The 25,071-nt window shown below is 31.2% G+C and overlaps 4 protein-coding genes across 6 annotated transcripts; 2 read left to right on the top strand and 2 right to left on the bottom strand.

Moving 5' to 3' along the window:
• Positions 1 to 6,521: 6,521 nt before the first annotated feature.
• On the top strand, positions 6,522 to 9,517 carry LOC130970842 (uncharacterized). Of its 2 annotated transcripts, none has more exons than XM_057897041.1 (3): positions 6,522 to 6,719; positions 6,844 to 7,022; positions 8,081 to 9,517. In XM_057897041.1, the coding sequence occupies exons 1-3, from the start codon at positions 6,701 to 6,703 to the stop codon at positions 8,177 to 8,179; spliced, it is 297 nt and encodes a 98-aa protein (XP_057753024.1). In that variant the 5' UTR covers positions 6,522 to 6,700; the 3' UTR covers positions 8,180 to 9,517. The 2 variants fall into 2 exon arrangements, with proteins under 2 accessions (XP_057753024.1, XP_057753023.1); XM_057897040.1 differs by having other exon boundaries at positions 8,068 to 9,517.
• Positions 9,518 to 15,825: 6,308 nt separating this feature from the next.
• On the top strand, positions 15,826 to 20,314 carry LOC130969181 (protein ADP-ribosyltransferase PARP3). Of its 2 annotated transcripts, none has more exons than XM_057894805.1 (17): positions 15,826 to 15,897; positions 15,985 to 16,262; positions 16,339 to 16,525; positions 16,655 to 16,774; positions 16,862 to 16,919; positions 16,995 to 17,064; positions 17,313 to 17,475; positions 17,566 to 17,699; positions 17,806 to 18,043; positions 18,129 to 18,256; positions 18,330 to 18,406; positions 18,488 to 18,648; positions 18,718 to 18,927; positions 18,999 to 19,101; positions 19,188 to 19,270; positions 19,350 to 19,493; positions 19,567 to 20,314. In XM_057894805.1, exons 1-17 carry the CDS (start codon positions 15,892 to 15,894, stop codon positions 19,816 to 19,818), a joined length of 2,412 nt encoding a protein of 803 aa, XP_057750788.1. In that variant the 5' UTR covers positions 15,826 to 15,891; the 3' UTR covers positions 19,819 to 20,314. The 2 variants fall into 2 exon arrangements, with proteins under 2 accessions (XP_057750788.1, XP_057750787.1); XM_057894804.1 differs by having other exon boundaries at positions 16,339 to 16,534.
• Positions 20,315 to 20,364: 50 nt separating this feature from the next.
• Positions 20,365 to 22,474, bottom strand: LOC130969182 (beta-1,6-galactosyltransferase GALT29A-like). The gene has a single exon (XM_057894806.1). It carries the CDS (start codon positions 21,946 to 21,948, stop codon positions 20,635 to 20,637), a length of 1,314 nt encoding a protein of 437 aa, XP_057750789.1. The 5' UTR covers positions 21,949 to 22,474; the 3' UTR covers positions 20,365 to 20,634.
• Positions 22,475 to 24,214: 1,740 nt separating this feature from the next.
• Positions 24,215 to 25,054, bottom strand: LOC130969897 (zinc finger A20 and AN1 domain-containing stress-associated protein 3-like). Its single transcript, XM_057895805.1, has one exon. It carries the CDS (start codon positions 24,750 to 24,752, stop codon positions 24,285 to 24,287), a length of 468 nt encoding a protein of 155 aa, XP_057751788.1. The 5' UTR covers positions 24,753 to 25,054; the 3' UTR covers positions 24,215 to 24,284.
• Between the last annotated feature and the right edge of the window lie 17 nt (positions 25,055 to 25,071).

The raw sequence follows: 25,071 nt of genomic DNA, 5'->3' as shown, positions 1-25,071 counted from the left end.
GGATTCTTTCTTGTGTGTTTTTGACTTTGTGATTCACTCAACTCTCAACTCATTTTTACTGCGGTAAATAGTATCTAAAATGGTGAAAACTCAGGTAAAGTCCACTTCACATAAAGTTGATACTTCAGAGTCGTTAGATGAAAATTTAGTCAAATCAATTAAATCATCTAACGGCTCTCAGATATCAACTTCACATAAAGTCGACTGCACCTGAATTTCCAACATCTAAAATTTATCATCTTAAAACTTAAAAAAGACACAGCATCTATGCAGATTTTCCGGCAAAGGTATCCTTCTAGCTTAAAATCCACATCACTCCATCTATAACATCTATGATCTATCTATATACATATGTTTTAGATATGAGTCTATAGGTTAAGCTATTAATTAAGACAAATTTCACAAATCTAAATATAAAATTTAATTTTTTAAATGTATTTATTATTTATTTATTGAAGTCAAAAATTTAAAATTTTGTATTAGTAAAACTATATATATATATATATATATATATATATATATATATATGGATGAGTGAATTTAACAAAATAAATATATATTAAATAAAATATATATTAACAATATTCAAAATACTTTACCAAATATTACAGCAAAAGTATTATTTACTATTACTAATTCTGCTAAATCTGGTGAGTTTTTTCTATTATCATGTGTCAATTTTCAGCCTATTATGCACATAAATTTTTTAATCCATTTTTTTTCTTTTTCTTGTTTCGTGTAGTAAAAGTAGTTAAAATATATTTAATTTAATATTTATAATTTTACACAAATAGCATTCATAATTTCATATTCATAATATCTATAGTCACCAAAAAAAATATTCATAATATTCATAATGAACAGATTCTTATAATTAATATTATCTTATTTCAAGATATATATTTTTTCAATTATCTCACATGTGCGCTAATAAATCATAACAAATCATGATTTCGAATTATTTTAACATTTTTTAGTTGATATTCACATGTATGTTTAATTTATTGATTTTAATTTGATCAATTAGTAATTAATCATTTATTTCATAATTTTCTTTCATATTTTATTTTTATTTTTTATTTTATAATATATAATTTATATAAAAAAATATGAATTGTATAGTAGAAGTTATTAAAATATCTCTAATTTAATAGCCATAATTTTATATGTATAATATCTATAACTTTAAATATATAATATTTATAATCTACAAATTAAAATTGATTTGCTATTATTTATTTTTTATTTTTTTATTTTTCAGGTGATAAACCAAGGTTTTTTTATGTTTTTTATCTCAAATAAATTAAGACTGACGATTTTGAAATTTTGAATTTTTTTATAAAATTTATTGTGCTAATTTAAAAAAATTAAGAGTTAATGATATAAAGATTTAATACTTTCATTTGAAATAAAGATGGTATAATTATGGATATAATAATTTAATAATGATGGAAATTTTTTAAAATTTGAATTAATTTTTGTAAAATTAAATAAAAGAAGATTTATAAAAAAATAATTATATAAAAAATAATTTACATTCTCTTATAAATAATAATATTATTAAATATTTTTTTATTTTTTATTTGTGATTTTTGGTTATGTAGTATTATTCCTTTTAAATTTAGTAATTTTATGATAAGAGATTTTTTAGATGAATGGCTAAATATTAAAAAAAGAAAGTAAAAAGATTATGAGGATTGAATTTTATCTCAAACTTTCATGTGCACTTCTTTAATTATTATCAAATGGCCCTATAAAAATTCACGAAATACATAAATAAATAGTTAAATTTATCTCTAGAAGATTATTTATTTTTTAAATTAATTTTTAAATTTTTTAATTAAATTCATTCTTTAAATATTTTTAACTAGTTATATTAATTTTTTCGTTATTCTTATTATTGATTGTGTTAAAATTTATATATATAACATATTAAATAATATTACACTAATTATTGTACATACACATCTACTATTCTGATTGATTACTAAAAATAAATTTATAAAATTGTATTAAATTAATTCTAAATTAAAAAGATATTAAGACATTAACATTTTTTACTTTAAAATGAATTTTATTTTATTTTATAAATTTATTATATTAACAATCAATTATGAGTAGGAGACAGCAATGAGAGATTGGTGAGTGGAAATAAGCTAAGAGAGGAGTGGTGGTGCCAAGCTGGAATTGTGTAGCAGCACCTGCCACGTGGAAAACATGTGTCATATGCATGGGTGGCTGTCTTGCCTTCAATAACATTATTCACTTCACTGCATATGATTATCTTGTCCCTTAATAACACTACATCATGCATGCCACATGCCACTCTTCTTTCTTTTTGGGTATACCATGGGGGCCAAAGCCCAAAACAAGAAGAGAGTAACTAATATTGTTCATAGGAGTTATAATACTCCCCTACCTTTACATCTTTAGACATAAGACCAACAAGCTCTGGATATATATATGGAACATCCATGAAGGTCGACTATGCTTTGCCATCCACTCATCCCTGGACTTTGATATCCATCTCTAATCAAGGAATCATGACTCATATAATTCTCTTGATGATTTTTGTTCAACTGCTCAACTACTACTTCTTACAAGTTCTCTCGACTATGCCTCATGCCACTCTACTTCTTACAAGTTTTGGGTACATTAATGGGCCAACCGGCCAGAGCCCAAAAGAAAACCGCAAACAACCAACGTTAATTTAGACACAACAGTGGCCGAGGCATTGCACCAATGGTTAATATGTTGGCCTCACAGAAGCCACATCTCAGGTTCGAAATCCAGTTATAGTTGAGTAGTGATAAAATCTTTAGTGTGAGTGAGTGGGTGTGTTGTGTAATCTAGAATTGAGGTTGTCCAATTCATCCATCCAAAAAAAAAAGAAAGACACAACACAATTGTAAGGTTTGGTTAGAAATTTATAAAAAAAATTAAGTCAAGTCAATAATATGAGCCCGTGAAGCAGTAGGAGTACAATTCCAGGAAAAAGATCGTCGGAATAACCGGGAAAGTGGAACACCATTCGTAATAGGGGTGTAAGTTATCGAATCAAACTGAAATTTATCACAAAATCAGACCGAAATTTATAACAACCAAATAAAAAAAAATCGTTTTTTTTTTTTGTTTTTTTCTGAAATAAACTGATCGGTTCAGTTCGATTTTCGGTTAGCTCGACAGAAACCGATTCGAACCGAACCGAACCGAACCGTAGAAGTGGTTTAATAATACATTGAAATAGAAATTTTAGATTTAATAAATGTATTTATTTTATGTTTAGTTGTTGGAATGAGTTGAAATTGTATTGAATTTGAATGTAATGTAATATTATTTCAGTTTATTGATTGTTTTGAATATCATTTTACTAAGATTAATTTTTTATTAGGTAGATTTAAAAACCGAAAAATCGACCGAATCAAACCGCTTTTAATTCGGTTCGATTCGATTCGGTTATTGTACAGACAATAAATCAATTAGTTAGTATTATATAAAAATCGAACATATCGATTTAGTTGATTTTTAGTCTAAAACCGAATCAAACCGAACTGATAACACCCTAATTCGTAGTGTTAGTCTCAGTGCACATGCAATCCACTTATCTTATAGTAGTAGCTCTATTTGCTTCACTTTCTACTTTATAGGCTTGTTTTTTTCTTTAAACAAATTTTCCATTCCTACAATTACACTATTTAATTCCCAAGCATAGCCCTGCTTACTACGATACTGTGCCCCTATAATATAAATTTTATAGTTAGTCTTATAGTTTCCATTGACGAGTTCTTGGGGTAAATCTCGCTCTCATCACCCTAACTTTTTCTCTTTCATTTTTTTAAATGTTTTTCCAAATAAATTACTCACTAGCTTCTAAATTAATTCTGATACCACGTGAGGATGTGCACCTTTATTGAAAGAAAAATGCCTAACAAAAATGAAGTAGAATTAATGTACCAATCCGTGTGTGGTACATCAAATAATACTAATAATAAAAATGTAATGTACTATGCAATACTCTACATTAATGTTAAATGTTTGCATTAAAAGTTAAAGATAATATATTTACAAATAGAGTAAAGTCAGGAAATCAACATTTTCTTTCAACCAACGTCAGTTAACCTTTTTCAAAATTATATATATTATTTATATTAAATTATAATTAAACTACTAATCCTAAATTTTAAATTATAAATTTAAACTCTAAAATTTATTAATATTAACTAACTAAAAGTTAGTTTCTGTATTTTTACTTATCGATATTGTACATGAATAAAATATAAAATTTAAATTTAAATTATGTGTTTAAAATGTTTATATTTTAAAATGCACACGTATTTTTTGTTGATTAAATTTGTTCTATATAATATTCAATATTATTATATAATGTGTTTGATTAATTTCATAAAAAATTAAGAGGATCAAACATAGTATAAAGCAAGAGATAACATAAGTAATGTGTGCGCGCGAGCATTGTTGGAACTCATGCTGAATTTCCAAGAAGCGGCATGTAGTTGATACATGTTTTCCTTTTCCAAAAATGAAAAAGCTTTTGAAATGAAGAAAAAGAAAACATTAAAACAATTATTGAGTCTCTTTATGGGACCATCAATCTTTTCGTGGACAAAAAAGGAGGGCAAAAAGAAATCCTAATAAGACTTTCATTGCATGACTTGGAACTTTTACGCGTAAACACAAGGGACTGGGTTGGTGAGGCAGTTCAAAATCACTTCCCTTTTCACACTATACTTCAATTAAGTTTTAAATTTAGCTAACATAGGTCATAAAAATACATGTTAAAATTATTATTAATAAAAATATTAAAAGCTTTTTTAATAAATAAATTTAAATTTTAAATTTTTGTAAATTTATCTATTTTATATTTAGTGACGGATCCAGAAAAATTTAGTAGTAGAGTAAAATATAATAAAATTTAAGTATAGATATTTTTTTTTTACTTTCCATAATACCCAACAAGTTAAGGACTAATCCGTTCTGGATTTGAATTTCATTTAAGAGTCTACAATTGGTCGGTAATGAGTTACTACACATACGAGACAGAATTTAAACCCCCAATACTTACTTAAGCGAACGACTAAGCTGATCACTTGAAAAATCTAAATTGGTTGAGTTATATTTAAATTTTTAAGTTAGAACTATTTATACATATTGATAAGAACTAGACATATACACGCAATTAAATATTATAATATTTAAAATAATAAAAATATAATTTCATACACACAGTATAATATTCAAAATAACAAAAAAAATAATTTATAATGACTATTTTTTATTTTTAACATGAACTAAATATCATTTTTCTATATATGTTCTTAAACAATATTTTATTTTTTATTATCTTATATATTTAATTATCAAGTTTACTTATTATAGTCTTTATAGTATAAATAAATTTTTTAACCAAAATAATTACAATATATTAATATATAGATAATATATTTTTCTATCTTAAATAATTTTTAAAAAATTACTAATAATTTAAATTGTATTTAATTAAAAAATCAAGTCTCAATTTAATTATTAATTAATTAGTTAATATAATAAAGTTATTATTACTATTTTTTAATTTATTTATTTGTTTTTATACTAAGTTAAATTTAACAATATAATTATTTTTGCGTTAAGTTTAATAAAATATTTTTTTAACAAAAAACACAAAAAAATATTTATATTTTATTTTAGAATAAACATAATATAATAAGTGGTATATATATATATATATATATATATATATATATACGTATTAATTTTTTAAAAAAAAATTGTAGGGACAAATACGCCCTCCTTTGTAACTTAGGTCTGTCCCTGTTTATATTCTAAAAACATATACTAAAATTATAAATTAATGTTGATCAAGTTTTTATTAAAAATATAAAAAAATTAAATTTTTAATACACAATTTTCTCTTAATTAGAAATTAGGAAACAAAAATAAAATGTAACATAAATATATTTTATTTTAAAAAATATTAAAATAAGGAATATGTAATATAAAGAGAGTGATAGTAAAATATGAAGAGACCACCTTAATAAAAACATTAAAAATGTATTTTTTTAAAGATGTTTATATGTGTTATGTTATTATTGGATATCTTTATTAAATCGGTTAATGATTTATTTTTTAATAAACCAGAACAAAATCAATTTATTATAGCAACAATAATAAACCCAATTGTCTACATTATGATTATTAAATCCGATTTGATTCAATCGAATTAAATATTCTAAATTAAATATCTTTAAATTTTTTGATAAAAAAACAAATATATTTTTAACTTTTTTATTTTTTGCAGACATTTAAATTTCTAAAAATTTAAAAATATAATTAGATCTCTAAAAAATTAGATTTATTATTATTGTTATAAAAAATTAATTTTATTCTAATTGATCAAGAAATTAAAAATTAATCGAATCATTAATATATCCAATAATAATACTATAAATAAAAGTGTTTACAAAAAGACGTTTAAGACGCGTTTATCTACACATCCCATGCGATAGATACTCTATTGCATGTCATTATCCATCCGCACCAATACAATACAAGGTAAGGGAAAAAAGTAAAAGAAAAAAAGACAAATTCAAATAAAGAAATTAAATAATGGCGATTTGGTGAATGAAGCTAAGGCATCCTTATATTTGTGAGAATTTCAGCAAGAAGAAAGAATAATCCTGTATCGATGAGGGACTGCAAGAACAGTAATTCATCTGTATTATTACCATTACTACCAAGATGATATTGAATGGCTCAAACAGCCATCATCATCTTCGTATGTGACTCATAACAATAATAATGATGTCATCCAATTTTTGCCAATCGTAGGTGGCGGTGCAAAGGAAGAACACGATGAAGAGAAAGTGACAGTGGCTTTGCATATTGGGCTCCCTAACAACAACAACAGCAGCAGCAATGAGAGGAAGAAGGTTTTCCATGATGATGCAGCAGAGAGATTCTGGATACCAACGGCAGCACAGACCTTCACTAGGTATAACAACATGCAGGTCAGTATCATCAGTTATGCTCTACCTTATTTTTCGATCTTTTGCTTTCATTTCTCAACTTTATTAAGAAACCATTTGAGCTAAGACACTCTGGAGAAAGTTCGCTTCCTCACTTTTCGTGTATATATATATTAAAATTATGATCTTTCTTTATTATGTTATGGTAGTCTTCATTCTAGTTCTATAGGGTTGTTAAACTGATCACGACTTGGTCATAATAGCATAAGAATGAATTTGTCACGTGCGTCATATGCATATGCGCTGGTCGTCGATGACTACAGTATCAGATCTTCCCTAATTATTAGTTCTAAGATACTAGTACCTTATTTGGAATTGGATCATTCAGAGACACGATATATACTTTTTTGGGGGATTACGTTTCCACATTAATTAAGTAGGAGTAGCTACCTACTTATTACCTAGTAATTAGATGCGAGAGGAAAGAAAAAAGGTTATTTATACGTTAAATTAAAAATCAATTACTAAATTGAACATGCAAAATAACTAATAGGACACTAATTGAGAAAAGCTATTCAAACCATTGGATTCCACTGCTTTTTAAGGGGAAAGTTTCGGATTTCAAATAGGAAGAATGATGAGGATAGATCATTATATTAGATTAGCATCGTATATCTCTCTCTCTCTATCTTCCTCTCTATATATTGTTCATAGCTCACCCAAAACTAACATCCAAGTCCAAATAAGATAAAAAGGCTTAATCTACAGATTGGCCTCCCGATGTAACCGATCTTCTCAAAAGATGTTGGATTCAATACAGACTTCACTCTAAGAAAGTCGGGATCAAAGGTTAGCTGGCATATAACACTTATTCAAATAAGTAACTGTCTCTAAAATCTTTCAACCCACCTCCTGGAGTCATATCTCAACTTCCTTAAGATAAAGGGACGGGTATCATCCTTAAAAGGTGGAACTACTCTAACGGTGGTTATTAGTTTATCACTATAAATACACTGACACCCATCAGATATCTCTAAGTTCTAATATTCTCTAAATCTGCTTAGGCTCTTGTTAATTTAAGCATCAGAGTGTTTTTGCAGGTATCACCTCCCATTCCTTCATACACACAAGTCGGATGGAAGTTACAGAGGCTTCCTCCTTCAGACGATCGGGCCAGCCCAACGAGTCCAGCCCACTAATCTTCGGTTACTCATCGTAACATATATATTCATGGTTTCTAGCCGTAGCTTTTTTACAATAATTTGATTTGTTATACCCCTTCAGATCGGAAAGTATATTAATTAACAATTATATATTAGTTAGGACAAATTAAAGGGGATACTATATATACACGGCTAGGCCATGTAAAAGATGGGCATCACATACATTCATAATGAGGCATATGGTAAGTTAAATAAAGTAGGCTTAGTTGAGGAGTAGTTTGATAATGAATGATTGATGATAAATAAAATTTATTATTTTTGTCCGCAGTTATTCATCATTAATGTTTAAAAGTATGTTGTTGGATTAATTTACTAAAATGATAAGTTGATAGTTAAAAATGATAGCCAGATAAATTCTGATGAGGGTGAAATATTTCTACTAAGCATAATTTGAATAAAAAATAAAATAAAAAAATATAAGGTTAATTTGACAGTTGACAGACATACAATAAGTAATTATTATTCAGATGCATATGTGGGGGCATGAATGGGAATATAGGAAAGGAGCAGAGTCAGTGAAAGGAACACAGGCAGCGGGAATGCTAAGGTTAGCATGTTATTGTTGCGCTGAAGGATGCAAGAACAACATAAAGCATCCAAGGGCAAAGGCATTGAAGGACTTGAGGACCCTCTAAACACACTACAAGAGGAAGCATGGCACAAAGGCATTCATGTGCAGGAAATGTGGCAAGCTTTGGTATTGCACTTGCGGTTCCGACTTCAAGCACAAAAGGTCCCTCAAAGATCACGTTACATCCTTTGGAAGGGGCCGTAATCCTCATCCATCCTCCTCCACTTGATGCATGTCTCATTATCTGAATTCAGAGACTTCGCTTTTGCTTTAATATATCACAATACGTGCATGGTTGCCTCCAAGTCATGAAGTTGAAGAATTTTCTTCTCATCATATAGCAAGCAATAGCACATCAAAGTTAGGGTGTAAAAAGTGTTGCCATAACGTCTTATCTCAAGGGTTGTGTTTGGGTGTTCTAAGGCAACCCTTTGTGAAGTTGTTTTATTCGCAGAAAAGACAACGTTTTTTGAAAGTTGTCGTAAAAGAATTTTTTTTAATTTTTATAAAAACGTTGTCTTAAACTAAAAGTAACAGCCGTATAGTCAATTTCAAAAAGCGTTGTTTTATGTCAAAAAGTATTGTCTTTTATCAAAAGCAACACTTTTTCTTATTATAGGCAACATTTTAAAAGGGTGCCTCATCCCAAATTTATTGTAGTGTCAATGAAAAAAATTTATCCGCTTCATTACTAAAGGGTAACCCTTCATTTAATAATTAAGGACTTCTTTTTAGTGCTTTAATTCTATTACTTTTGTTTCTGTCTTTGTAAAACTTTTGATATTAATTTGCTTATATCATATGAATAGGTGTTTTCTATGATGCTTATAAATTATACATATTCTACCTTCGTAAAACAAAATCCATCTTTTAATGCTTATAAATTATCCATAGATGAAAATATAGTTTTCGTGATAATGCAAAGTTTAAAATATGATTTTAATGTCTGTAATGGTTATAATGGGACATCTTGGCCCATTTCACAAATAAATACTATTAAGAATAGTATAAATGAAAAGGATTAATCTCTATATATAAGTGTTTTGTATTTACAAGTTTTATAAGTTTGAAGAGAACGAAATTTACTAAACGCGTTGTTTATGTTATGTGTCTCTTTAACAGACTTTTAAATCAATTCAAATCAATTAACGTGCAAATATATAACTTTCATTTTTTAAAAGATTTCGTTTCTTTTTTTTTTCGAATTTCTTACCAAATTTGTTGGATTTTTTTCTTACTTTGTTTTTTTTCGACTTTCATGGTTTTTAAAATCAAGTTTTGAAATTGTTTTGAAGATAATGGAACTTCAGAAATACACCCAAGCGATTACAGAAATACACCCAAACGGTTACAGAAAAGATTACAGAAATACACCCAAAAGATTTAAGAAATACACCTAAAATATGGGAGAGACAGTATATTTTTTCTTGAAATCTTTTAATATTTTGCTGGTTAAGGATGAGGCACATAGCAGAGATAATCTAGAAAAAAAACCTAAAAGAACAGTAAAACAGTACCTTGAATAACGTTTTTTCGTTTTCTCTGGTGATTCTTTATGGAGATTTGTATCTTTTCTTCTTGATTTCTTCTACTTTTTGCGAGGAGTTGGAACGTGTCTTCAGAATCATAGTTGTTTCGAATGTCGCTTGAATCTTGACGGTTTGCGTTTTGATTGAGGAAGAAAAAGGAATACTGCGGCATAATAAATGCTTGTGTTGGACGCTCAATTTTAAAAGAGTGGTGCGCGTATTTTTTTCTTGGACTTTGGCCAACTTGTATAACTTGTGAGCCAAAAAGACTTGTATAACTTGTGAGCCAAAAAGACTTGTATGTGTAGCAGTTCTCAAATGAAAATTAAAAAAAGTAAGAATAAAAAAATCAATTTATTTATTTTTTAATTGTAAAACTTTTTTTAAGCATTTAAACTTTAAAATTAGAATTTAAAAATTTAAAATTTATTAAAATTTAAAATAAAAATATAATTTAAAAAATGTTAACTGATAATGCTTAACAAAATTGACATTTTAATTAATCTAACAAAAAGTATTGAATGTTAATAAATTTTGTTTCTTCTGTGGAATTTCTCCCTTTATTATATTCTTCTCTCCCACCAATACTTTTTTCTTATTCCTCAAATTCAGACACATTTCCATAACTTCATAAAGCCTAATTCACCACCATTATTTTATCAAATCCATCACGATCAACTCTATGCTCACAATTACTACAATAGAATCTCTAATTTATATATTTTCAATTTCAACCTTGTTACAGTGTCATAATTCTGTTCCTGTATTATTCTCAATATATATTATCATCACCTTGGTTAGAGGATGTGAGAAATGTTGAAGCAGAAGATTTAAGATAGCTGAATTTATGCGGCGCGCGTTACTTGTAACTAGAAAAATCTAGTTTAATAATTTAATTAATGAGTTTTATAATTTTATTATGGAATTCTTGTAGCTAGTGATGTTATTATAGGATCAGTAGTTTACTTACATTATTGGGCGCGTCTCCCTTTCACACTATCCAAATCAAAGTTAAAAAATTAATAGCAAATATAAATAATTTACTCAACTTTTTCGCATAGTTGTCTCCAACTTTCTTACAGTTGTATGATTATTTACTGCCACACATTTAAGGAACAATTAATCGTAGTTATCTATTATATGTATCATCCCATATTCTTTTGACGACATGATCACCTTTAACCCCAAGTAATTTACTAGGGAAAGAAAAACGAAAAAGCTCATAATTAAATTTGAGAGTGGATGGCATATGCAATAAGCATTCAAAATGAACATGTTTCCAAGATTTGTCTCGTTTTATATTTCATTAATATAAGGAATTAGCAATATTTTTTAACAATGTGTGAACAATGTGAATTAATAAAGTTAAAAGAATAAATTTAAATTAGTAGCATTAAATTATAGTGTAGTATATCTTTATTTGATTGGTGGTTATTTATATTGTTCAAAATAATCATTGTTTACTTAGCACTACCCGTTTATTAATCATGCTTTGTTACTTAAAAGACACTTTCATGTATAATGGCTAATTGTTTGAAGTTTTAATTTTAACGGAAAAAATTATTTATCAAATGGACAAAACATAATGATCCTTTAGTTAAAAGATATGTTATTTTTCTTTTAATGTAATTATTAATTATTTATTATCTTTCTCAGTTTTCAATTTTTCTTCACATATTTCTACGGCATGTAAACATCACATGCACTAGCAATTCTTATCTACATTCCAGGAATAAGGCATAACTTAATTAGACTTCGAATTAAGAAACAAAGCAGATAATAGCATAACTAGACAACAGAGCGAAAGAGAATATATTACTGGCTTTGTAGGCTGTGTATAGACCAACATACATATAGAGGTAGTGTAATAAATATATAATTAAAGGAAAAGTATATGAACCAACTAATAATCAGTCAATGGAACAACATAATTAATTATAATTAGTTTTATTAATGAAAAAATATATGAAACTAACTAATACTCAGTCAAGAATGGAATAACATAATTAATTATAATTAGTTTTATTAATTTATAATTTAATTTATTTTTTAAATTATTGTTGACCACGTTCAAAACATAAAGAAAGATACGTTAGTGATATGAGAGAATCACGGAACAGATGCTTTAATCATTCATTAGTTGGTTTTATATAATTAATTATGTTTTATTAATGTGTAACACACAAAACATAGAAATTATATCCAAAACCATCCAATTTACAAGAAAAAAAAACATCCATTAAAGTCACTGGTGCCTCTCGTTTACCAGTTGACTGATTTTTTGTTTATATAGAGTTGGTTCCCAACATTGTTGATAATTAAATATAGAGCACTTACTCACTTAATTACCAAACATACAAACTTTAATGAAATCGTTCAATGTCAAAGAGGAGTCTTTTGTGTATCCGGTTTCTCTCAGAATTTGACTCAGAACTTGTTGCAAAACAAAAACAGAGAAAAAAATAGCCAAATTACTAAACAATGTCCCAAAACTAAATTATTCATTTTTAAAAATAGCAAAATAAAATTAAAATTAGAATATATATATAAGTCTTTGGTAATATCTCTCTTGTTCATTAGACAAACAGATAAATTCAGGTACCCTTATTCCATTCAAATAAAGGATAGACTTAAAGTTCTTCGAGTGTGAGCTATGAACCAATGGAACCATAACAACTAAACAAATTATATGATGTCAAAACTTCTATGTAACAAGAATCCAAAGCAATGTGCCTTGAAGGGGACCATATTCAATTAAAATAACAATTTTGGAATTATTTTTACAAAATTGTGCAGAGAGAAAGGTGAGAGAAACTACTTCATTTCTGAGCGGTTTGTTGAGCAGTAGTTTTAGCTCTGAAAATAAATAAAAATACCACAAAATCCTTCAAATTTATTTCGTCCATGGTAATTAGATTATTTTTGTACAGATCCGTTATACATACAAATTTTTTTTAGCGTATAAGTTTATATAAGTTGATCAAAATCCAACAAAAACAATTCTCAATTTAGATTTGTCTGTAAATAGTAAACACATGCGCAAACTATTCTTTTTCCTCAATTGAAACCGCAATACTAAAAATTCAAACAACGATCAAAATTTCTATCAAAATCGTTGTGAAAGGTAAAGGAAGTTTTAAAATTGAATTCGAAAAAAATTATGAGAAAATGAAATAAGAAGATGAAGAAAAAGAAACAGTAGAAAATGAGGAGGAAGAAGAGAAAATGTTTTGAATTATAAAAAATTTATCTGTACAAATTTACCGAAAATTCTTAAACAATACGCATAAATATCTTAGTTTTATATAGAAATTTGCTGCAATTATACAAAAATATTTTCTCTAATATTGTATTTTTTCTTCTTTTTTTTTTCTTTCTTTCTTTCTTTTTTTAGTTGAATGAATGTAAGTTCATCTTCTTCCAAGTAATTTTGTAGCATTATATGTTTCTTATCCTTCTTTGTTTGATTTTTTTTATTTTATACTTGTTAAGAGAGTAAAATAAGAAAAAACATGAGAAGGTAAAACAAGAAAAAAAAGATGAATAAGGAAAAAAAAGCAGAAGATGAGGAGAAGAAAGACGAAGAGTTTTGAATTATGCATAACTTATCAGTACAAATCCACCGAAAAAATTTAAACAATACACATAAATGTCTTAATTTTACACCGAAATTCGCTGCAAATATACAAAAATATTTTCTTTAATGCTGTATTTTTTTTCTTTTTTTTTCTTTCTTTTTGTTAAATGAATGTAAGTTTATTTTTTTTCAAATAATTTTGCAATATTATGTGTTTCTTCTTCTTCTTTGTTTGATTTTTTTCTTGTTAAAAGAATAAAACAAGAAGAAACTTGATAAGGTAAAACAAGGAAGGAAAGATGAATAAGAAAGAAAAAAAAGAAGAAGATGGTGATGATGATGATGAAAAAAGAAAAGAAAAAGAAGTAGCAGAAGATGAAGAGGAGAAAGAGAAAGAGTTTTAAATTATGCAGAATTTATTAGTACAAATTCACCGAAAATTCTTAAACAATACACATAAATGTCTTATTTTTACACCAAAACACACAAATATTTTCTTTTATGTTGCATTTTTTTCTTTATTTCTTTCTTTTATTTAGTTGAATGAATATAAGTTAATAATCTTCCAAGTAATTTCGGAATATTATATGTTTTTTCTTTTTTTTTTTTTTTCTTTGTTTTTATTTTTATTAAGAGAGTAAAACAATAAAAAATTTGAGAAGGTAAAATAAGAAGAAAAAGATGAATAAGAAAAAGAAGAAGAAAATGCTGATGATGATAAAAAAAAGAAGAAGCATAAGCAAAAGATGATGAAAGAGGAAGAGGAAGAATTTTAAATTATGCATAACACTGAAAATTCTTAAACAATACACATAATTGTCTTAGTTTTACATCGAAATTTGTTACAAATACACAAAAATATTTTATTTGATGCAGAACTCGTACATTACATTCAATTCAAATCCTAAACATTAACTAGAATCGAACCACACCTCAGCCACTTGATTGGATTCAAAATAATAATCTACTTCGTTTTGGTTCAATTTACAATCTGAACTTAAATAATTCATTATTTTCAACAACAAGATAACTGTTCAAAACTAATTTTAAAACTTAATTTCAAAAAAAAAAACAAAGGAAATTGCAAAAAAACAAAGAAAGAGAATCGTAGATAAAAAATGTTACAAAAATTCGAAAAAAAAAATCCTTTTGAAAAAAGCTATTATAGATTCACGTATTAATTGAAAAGTTGGTTAGACTTGTATGTGAAGATGACTTGTATGTAAAAAATATTTGATTTTTTTATTAGTTTAATGTTAATGATAATTAATTATAGTAAGAATACATAAGATTAACTAAAAAAATGTTTTTTGAAAAAGAGAGAAAAAATCAACTATTCTCATTTTAAAAGTTTTAAAATGAATAAAAACAAAATATTTTTGTGTGGTTAACCTTATATATATGTACTCTTATTATAATTAATTATTATTAATATTAAACTAATAAAATAATAATCTAAATAATAGTCTACCATTTTTAATATTCTCTCTAAATAAAGTACATAATTCATCAAATTTCATAACATAAAAAAATTGATAAAAATGGTATGATATATTTAAAAGAGTTAATTTATAGCGAATTCAGAAATAAATAAAAATTCATCGAAATAGCTACGACAGTGACTAAGCCAAAACAAAACTATTTAAATGTAACAAACATATTGGTGCATAAAAAAATGTGGTTGATAAAGATAAAAGAGGAGATGATACAGAAAAAGAGGTGTATGTATGTGTTTGATAGATAGATAGATTGCATACACCGTTTGGAGAGGTGTAGCGAAGTACCAGGTGTCAGGTGTAAAAAGAGGCATTTAGGCACGTGTGAACAGAAGAGGGTTGTTGGTAGACGTGGCACATTGTGATGAGGACAAGAAGTGGATGCTCGTGGCACCTCGGGATATCTCTCAACTTATGCTTATTTAGGGCAGAACTCCTCGTAATTGTGATTCATTCACACTTCACTTGCTGCTCAGAGTGGTGTTTCTTTAAATCTGGAAATTATAGAGTTCAACATGAAGGTTTGCTTTTTGTTGTTCATGTTTGGTTTTGGTTGGTTTCTTTTCTTAGGATCAGAATGAATGTGTATTATACTTGATGGTCATCAGGTTCATGGGGAGGAAGAGAAGGTGATTATGACAAGGAAGCAGAAGGCAGAGTCCATCAACAAGCAGACACAGGATAACAACCCAAAGAAGGCCAAAATAGAAATTGATGATGATGCCCACAACACCACCAATGGAAAATCCTCATGTGCTGAATTTGACGACTTGTCCAAGGCCATGAGCGACCACCTCTCTGTTGATGACATGAGACAAATTCTCGAGGCCAATGGCGTTGATTTCTCTGCTTCTTCTCACTCTGACCTTGAAATCACTAGGAAATGGTACAACTAAATACATGCATACATACTCTGATTTATTCAAAATAAAACTAATATTATATGTATATATATATATCAGTGAAGACTTGCTGATTTATGGTGCCCTGGAGAAGTGTCCCGTTTGCAATGGGAGCTTGGAGTTCGATGGGAGGCGCTATTGTTGTAGAGGGTTCTACAGCGAGTGGTGTAGCTGCACCTTCTCCACTAGAGACCCTCCCAGAAAGCACCAAACCACCAAGCTACCTGATTCCCTTCACGATACTCCCGTCGCACATGTCCATCTCTTACCTTGTATTTCTATATATATATATATATATATATATATATATATATATATATATATATCTTACGTCTCATTTCTTATATTCATCTTCCATGCGCACTATGGCATGCAGTTGTTAAAGAAATATGAAGAAACTGTTCCTGCTAGCAGGCCTCGTAGGGATTTAGGGTCAGCCGACAAGCCTTTCACCGGCATGACCATCTCTCTCATGGGCCGTCTTTCTCGTACGCATGTACGTACCCATACACCACTCCACACTACACACTTTTGTTTATCACACTAACACACATCTCCAATTTGTTGTACTGTTATTAATTAGCATTATTGGAAAACGAATATTGAGAAGCATGGAGGGAAGGTCGCCAACTCCATAATTGGTAATTAATTAAACACTTGCTCTTATTTCATTTAATTAATTACCAATTCCCACTTCAAATTTATATTGTTGTTAGGGGCAACCTGTTTGGTGGCTTCACCTGCTGAAAGAGAACGCGGTGGCACTTCCAAACTTACAGAAGCCATGTCAGTTTCTTTTGATCCCTTCAAATCATATGATTATGCATACTATTATCTAATTATTTTTTTATTAGTTTAATATTAATAATAATTAATTAATTATAATAAGAGTACTTAAAGAGTACTTAAAGAATACATAACCTAGTCACAAAAAAAAAGAATACATAACTTAAGTCACCAAAAAAAAAGAATACATAAGCTTAACCACAATAATTTTTTTTAACACATACATTAATTTTATTTATGTAATCTAGGGAGAGGGGTATACCAGTAGTAAAGGAGGCCTGGTTGTGGGACACCATCGAGAAACAAGAACCTCAACCTTTGGACGCTTATGATCTTGTCACTCATCTGTCCGCAGTAGCAGGGGATAAACACCATCCTGGAGACGACCCCATTGAATCTCTAGCTTCACAAGTCTACTCACCAACTCAGCTACTAAATATAAATATTAATCTCTCTAATTTTTCACACCTCTTTTTTGTTTTTTTTTTTTTTTTGTCACAGCTCAAGCTTTATGGCAAGAGAGGGGTCTACAAAGATACCAAATTGCAGGAACAAGGAGGCTACATATTTGACAAAGATGGAATTTTGTACAACTGTGCCTTCTCTCTCTGCGACCATGCCCGACAACTCAACCAGTGATTGCAATTTCGCCTTCGTTCTATTCTATTCTATTCTATTCTATTCATCTTTGCGTTTATGTGACAAAACCTCCTGATTATTGGTGATGTTGATTTGGAGCAGCTATAGTGTCATTCAACTCATTATGGTCCCGGAGAATCATTTGCATCTATTCTTCAAGAAAGCAAGAGATGGAGACGATCTTAATGCAGAGGAGAGATTGGAAGAGTTTGACAATGTGGATAATGCTCTGAGAGAGTTTACGAGGCTCTTTGAAGAGATCACCGGTAACGAGTTTGAGCCTTGGGAAAGAGACAAGAAGTTCCGCAAAAAGCCACTCAAGTTCTACCCCATTGACATGGTATGTTTCTACTGCTACTTCTAAGCATTAGGTATGCTACTTTTGAGATAAAAGAATGCAACAATCTCCTTGGAACGTGGCTTAGGATGATGGAGTAGAAGTCCGGCACGGCGCACTGGGACTGCGACAGCTGGGGATAGCAGCGACACACTGTAAACTTGAGCCTATGGTTGCCAGTTTCGTCAAGGTTTTATGCAGCCAGGAGATATACAGGTATGAACACTGCCTTTTAGAGTTGCTGCTGCTGCTGTTTAGAAATAACCGAATATTGGAATATTGAAATCAGGTATGCGCTGATGGAGATGGGTTACGACTCGCCAGACCTTCCCATAGGAATGGTTACCCAGCTTCACTTGAAAAGATGTATGCAATTTGACAATATTTTTTTCCCCTGATTATTTCTGTCAAGTACTTTAAACGAGACTGACAAAAGAGATACATCAGGTGAGGAAGCACTGTTGGAGTTCATAGAGAAGGTTAAGTCATCGAAGGAGAGTGGACCAAAGGCTGAGGCTGTCTGGACAGATTTTAGCCAAAGATGGTTCACTATGATGCCCTCCACTAGGCCTTTCCTTTTCAGAGATTATCAAGAGATCGCAGAACATGTAAGCCTAATGGTAATTTGCTTCAAATCATTCACTTGTGTTAACTGTTAATCACTCTTATCTTCTTAGGCTGCTGCTGCCCTGGAGGGTGTCAGGGACATAACCGTGGCTTCTCACCTCATAGGAGATATGAGTGGCTCTACCATTGATGACCCCCTGTCAGAGACCTACAACAAATTAGGTTGCTCAATCTCTCCCTTGGAGAAGGATTCCGATGATTATGATATGATTGTCAAGTATCTAGAGAAAACTTATGAACCCGTCAAAGTTGGTGACATGGTAATATCTGGAATTCAGAATGTCATCTTTTTGTGTGTTGACGTGATTAATTTACTTGTAATGAATCTCAGGAATATGGGGTTTCTGTTGAGAACATATTTTCTGTGGAAACGAGTGCATGCCCACCCTATGAAGACATAGTGAAGCTCCCAAACAAGGTTCTTTTATGGTGTGGTAAGAAACACGACATCTCAACTTTCTGGTGAACAAAGCGTAATTATGATTATCTTCTCAATGTGGTGATTATGCTGTGATGCAAGGAACACGAAGCTCAAATCTTTTGAGGCACTTGCACAAGGGGTTCTTACCCGCTATATGTTCACTACCAGTGCCAGGATACATGGTACGATAAATTAGTGTTACTGGAACTCGATTCTCGTGATAAGAATATTCTGATCCGTGGCTCCATTGAATTGCAACAGTTTGGGAAGGCGATTGTTTGTTCAGACGCTGCAGCGGAGGCTGCAAGATATGGCTTTACAGCGGTGGACAGGCCTGAAGGGTTCTTGGTTTTGGCGATTGCTTCTTTGGGGAATGAGATCACCGAGTTGAAATCCCCGCCAGAGGTAAGGCACCTAAGAGTAGAATAGTTTCTTCGATGTTTTCTTTGACATTGTGAAATGTGATTGCATGGCACAGGACCCGGCATCTTTGGAGGAAAAGAAGTTTGGAGTGAAGGGGCTGGGGAAGAAGAAAACAGACGAGTTAGAGCACTTTGTTTGGAAGGATGACATCAAAGTCCCTTCGGGAAGGATAGTTGCATCAGAGCATAAAGAGAGCCCTTTGGAATACAATGAGTATGCTGTTTATGATCCTAAGCATGTGAGAATATGCTACTTGGTGGGAGTCAAGTATGAGGAGAAGGGAGCAGTGATGGACACCGCAGAGTGAATGAGACCAGCATTTTGTGATGGTGGACCATGTGTTTTGGCTGAAGCTCTTTCAAGTTTAGTAAGAAGTGGAAGATGTGTCCTCTTTTTCTTTTTCTTTTCTTTTTTGGTGTACATTACATACCTGACTGCAACAGATTAGGTTACTATTGGAGTGCAGTGCTGTGAACTTTTTATCTAATGTATATATAGAGTAGTGAACAGTCACCTTCTGTGATGTATCTTATGTTTTTAACTACTCTTAGAAATATAAAGCAACGAGGTCTCAACTAAATATTATGTCAAAAAGGCGGACTAGCTGATCTTTTCTTCTTTGAATTAATGTCGCGGGGATGCTTCCACTAAAATCTTATATATAATTCCTAAATAGTTAATGAGAGGATAATATTGCTAAATAGTTCTTAATTTTTCAGTTTGTCTCACCAGTTTTGCCTAGTTGTCTGGAAATCTAAATGATGGAACACACAATCCAGCATATTGAATGAAATCATTTGGTTCATTCAAGGACGGAAAAGAAATAGACCAAGGACAAAAGAAAACCAGGTGATAGAGAAAGAAGAAAAGTTATAGATATGATGGCATGTTTAACCATTAGGCGTGTCTTGTTCTAACAAAAATTTACACTTGTTGGCTTGTTACTGCTGCCTTAAGGCTACAATTTTTGGGGGGAGATTACAAACTTGACAATAATACAAAACTTTGAACCTTGAGTCACCGTTGTTTAACTTTCCACTATCTATGCATTTCACTACAAGTATGACAACAAAAAATTTCAGACATCATGATGAAAGAACCATATAAAAAAGATAGGCAAGAGTCAGTGATATAAAACAACAGGGGGGATGTTGAAGTTGTCTGAGAGGAATGGTATAGGGTTGTGGCGATCGACAAGGTCGCGGTAGAACTGATACTCAGCCTCGTAATCGTGCAAATGGAGCTCAGCCTTCTGGTTGGTATGATAATGGTGTTTGGCAGAAGCTGATTTACCAAATCCAAAGATGCTAACTTTGTCACAAATGCCCAGAGCAAGCATGACGGCCTGCAATCCAGAGGAGTAATGGAAGAGAGCCCCATCATGGGCACTCCCCCACTCGTCCAAGGTCTTGCCACTTTCCTCCACAAACCTCTTCAATGAATAATACTTGACAATCCTTGCGCACAAGACATCAAACCTGGGATCAGTTACCAAGAGGGGAGCCTTGTGGGAAGCATTGCAGACAGTGAAATCCAGAAAGTGGATGGCCTGACAAATATACATAACAATGGGGATGTGAGGCCCATAAGGGTGGCAGTAGCATCCAACTCTTCTGGCACAGAGGTGCACAATGTTGCTATTCACAAATGATATTGTTGTCTTCTTCCCAACCTTGTTCTCAAAGTTATTCACCCTCGCATTGTTCAGCCTTATCACTGCATCGTGCGAATCAATCAACCTACCATAATCACTCTTCAACAGGATCCCGCTGTTCCCCACAACCGCACAAGAACCGTATTTTCGTAAATTCCCATCCAAGATACCGTTTTTCTTGTCAATGGGGACTTTCACCAACCGAATCAGCTCATCCATGATATTTGCTTGGAATCGCTTTTTCCTCGCCCAATCGTTCAGGACCTTACGGAAATCGAGCCAGTAACGGTAGAACAGAGGGGAACGGAGCGTCGCCGGAATGGTGCTCCGGGAGGAGGATCTGTCTCCGGCGCTGGCGACGTCGTGATGGATGATCCGCCGCCACGAGATGAAGGTCCGGTGGCGAGCCTGACTGCCGAAGTTACCATCGAGGAGCTGCTGGATCTCCTGCTTGGCCTTGTCCTCGCCGATCTCGATGGCGGCGTGGCGGAGCAGCGTGGCGTTGAGCTGCGGAGGAGGAGGAGGGGGCGCGTGGATCAAGAGGACGCGCGTCTCGAGCTCGATGGAGAGGAAGGGGCGGCGAAACATGATGCGTGAGGTAAGGGTGGCGACGAAGACGAGTAGGAGGACGAGCGCGAAGAGTGGTCGAACGGTGCGTTTCATGGGGAAGGCGTTCTTCATGGTCACTAAATTTGGGAATGAAGGGTCGACGGCGGCGAAAGTTTTAGGGTAGGGTGGTTCTGTTTCGGATTCATGTTTGTCTTCGGAAACCCTAGAAGGCATAGGTGAAGGAGGAGAAGACAATGGGGTGTGGTTTTTTGGAGGTAAATGTTGTGACCTGCATAGGGCGGCGTTTGGTTTGAATCTGGCGAGTTGTTGTCAAAAAGTGATTTTTGTCATCGTTGATGCTGAGAGCTGAGAGCTGAGGGATAATAGAACAGAACCCTAAAGGAACAAATTAAAGGTTAAGCTGTGAAATGGCATGGAAGAGGATCAAGAATGTGTTGCAGTTGCGGAAGCTGAATAATTTTTCTCCAGTGATGTGTGTAGTTTCAGCTTGGAACATCGAGCATGAGATTTTGGGTTCCTAATGGGTGGTGAGAGAATGAAAATATGATATTTCTAAATCAGGTTTTTTGCTGTGAGGTGGAGGTAGTGGTGGTGGCTTTAATTGTTATTGAAGATTAAAATGGTGGTGGTGTTAGAGCACGTTAAAAAGGCAATGAATTGAGTGGTGGAGGAAAGCCACACTACACTGACTGTGGGGCAAAGGCCATTATGGTGTGAGAGTGAGTGAGATGTGTGGAAAAATTTGGGAATGATAATATAATGTTCTATGCCAAAGCAAGGATTTTCATTTCTTGTTATGCATAATTTAGATCTGCAGGTGGATTTGGAAGCTCTTGCATAATTAGATTATATCATGGAAGGATAAATAACTTTTGTTACTGTACTCTCATTCAAATTAATATTATGCACTAAGCATTGTACATTTAATGACAAGACTGTCAAAAACTCGCATCTTCTTCTTGTTATGTTACCACCGCCCATCATGTCCCTCAATTGGAATTATGGCAGTGACCCGCACTATAAGTAAACTTTTGCCTCCAAACAAATACAATATAACAAAGATAAAGATCAAACTATTAAAATGGGGATTTACCTAAAAGAATTTATTTTTAGAAAAAGTTGGTAAATTGATAGAGCAAGAAATTAATTATTATTAAATCTATAACTTTTACTTTAAATGTGTATTTTTATTATTTTAATTTAAGAATAATTAATGTATTATGTGATTATTTTATCAACTTTTTAATTTTCAAAAATTTTAATTCTACCTAAAAATGCTTTAAACTTAAAGATGTTTATTTATCCAATTCAATAAATGTATAATAAATTAAAAATATTCACATTCAAATTATATTTTTTATACATATTCTCTAATTATAGTATATATTTAAGTAGTGTTTTTAAAATACTTATTAACAAGATTTTTAAAATTACAGACAAGAAAAAAATGTTTAAAAATAATTACAAAAGGTATAATCATATAAAATTAATTATTTGTATAAAATATATATTAAACATAATTTAAATAATATATACACCTTATACATAAATATATAATAACTAATTTAATAGGCTTTTTTAATATACACATAATATTTTTAAAATTATATTTATAATTAATTTAAGTTAGTCAAATAATCATTTCACTAATTTACTTAATGGTGAAATTTAAATCTAGTACTGCTAGTTAATTAGCTAGACGCTTAAATAAAATTCTAATTGTTAATATATAAACTAGTCTTTAACATGTCAATCGAATAAATATTCTAAAGAACTAGAATTAAATGATATCCATTTAATAAAACTGATCTAATAATGATCATGTTATCAAAACTTTCTAGGTGTTCCAGGGTATCATACATTCATACCACAGGCTTCACTAGAAAATTCTTAATCCCAATTTCTCTGGGTAATTGGTATCAGTCCTGGTTTTTAAATTACTAGCTTGATGTCATGAGTATCGTCAACATAAATAACAGAAGTTCCAAGACAATAAGTACTATAGTGATCAAGTCACGTGCAACCATTGTAGATGACTAGATATAGTTGATTAAGAATTTGAATTATATAGATTATACAAAATGAGAGCAATTCACATATTTAGAATAAATAGAAATTAAAATTATATAAATGCAATATTTTTAAATTGGTTAACTTTTGTTCCTATGCCTATTTTATATAATTTGCTATAGCGAACAGAATTTTACAAATTCTCATATAAAATCCTACATGCATTCGTAGATTACAAATGAATATACATAACATGTAAATCGTAATAGCAAAAAACAGATTATGCAAAAAGATATAAACATATTTTATAAGTGTTGTTAATATATATTATGGTTGAATTAATTATAGTCATGCTACATGTATATAAACTTAGTTACTTATATTGACAATTTAAACTAAAGAAATGTAAATTAATTTGAAAAGGAAGGTGGAGGGTGGCAAGTATTTAAGAAAATAAAAAAGAAAAGAATATTTGAATGGAGGGATAGTTTGTTATATTAAGTTTAATTTACAGAATAATGAGTCACAGCATATAAGATTCAAATCTTATTAAGCTTGTCGGCCTTGATTAGAGGGTTTGCCTTTGCGATTTGCTCCCTCCCGAATCCCTTGAAATCGAAGTGGCATGAGTGTTGTTCTGGGTGCCGATGGGACCCACACAACGTCAACCCACACCTGCACTTGAACCCCGTAAGCCCCACACGCCTCCTGCATCTTGCACACCGATTCGCTGCCACCTTCTCCTCCATCACTGCTGCGCTGCAAGGACGATCAACCTCCTCCGTACAAGATGATGATGTTGATGCTGAAGGAGTAGAAATAGGTTCTGCTGCCGGAGGAACCTGCAGGGTTTGGTTGAGGACCAATTTGGCAGAGGAAGACTGCTGCTCCTTAAGCTGGAGATTGCGATAGCACTTGGAGCAGAGGCCGTTTGTGGTCGGGCTTCCAAAGAATCCACAATTATTTACGCAGAGGCGTGGAGCTTGGCACCTGTGTTCTTCCGCCATCAAAGAAAGAGCTGTTTCTTTCTGATCTCGACCGGGGGGAAAGGGAAAAGGGAGAGACAAATCAATCAATTTGTAAAATCTTGGATTTTCCTTTCCACTTTGGGCGTGGGAGGTGGGGATGGAAAATCTGAGATTTTAAAAGGCCAACTTGTTGTGCGCAAATGAAGAAATTGGAAAGGAAATAGCCAAAGGTTTGGGTAAGCAACTAACTGGACCTAATAATAGATAATCATGAAACAAAAACTAAACCAAACGGACGGGAACTAAACTACCCTCAATACGCATAAATGGCAAATACCCGAGCTAATAGTTTGTTTTT

This window comes from Arachis stenosperma, chromosome 3 (assembly GCF_014773155.1).
Source record: "Arachis stenosperma cultivar V10309 chromosome 3, arast.V10309.gnm1.PFL2, whole genome shotgun sequence".
NCBI lineage: Eukaryota > Viridiplantae > Streptophyta > Magnoliopsida > Fabales > Fabaceae > Arachis > Arachis stenosperma.
The sequence above is the reverse complement of the archived record's forward strand: the minus strand, read 5'-3'. Positions and strand labels throughout refer to the sequence as shown.

What these genes read in the sequence shown, in the direction of transcription:
- LOC130969897 (XM_057895805.1), bottom strand. Translation starts at nt 24,752, where the DNA reads ATGGCGGAAGAACACAGGTGCCAAGCTCCACGCCTCTGCGTAAATAAT.
- LOC130969182 (XM_057894806.1), bottom strand. Translation starts at nt 21,948, where the DNA reads ATGCCTTCTAGGGTTTCCGAAGACAAACATGAATCCGAAACAGAACCA.
- LOC130970842 (XM_057897040.1), top strand. An exon ending in CTAGGTATAACAACATGCAG is followed by an intron (nt 7,023 to 8,067) that starts GTCAGTATCATC and finishes TTTAAGCATCAG; the next exon opens with AGTGTTTTTGCAGGTATCAC.
- LOC130969181 (XM_057894804.1), top strand. An exon ending in CCAGCTTCACTTGAAAAGAT is followed by an intron (nt 18,407 to 18,487) that starts GTATGCAATTTG and finishes GAGATACATCAG; the next exon opens with GTGAGGAAGCACTGTTGGAG. An exon ending in CCGTCAAAGTTGGTGACATG is followed by an intron (nt 18,928 to 18,998) that starts GTAATATCTGGA and finishes AATGAATCTCAG; the next exon opens with GAATATGGGGTTTCTGTTGA.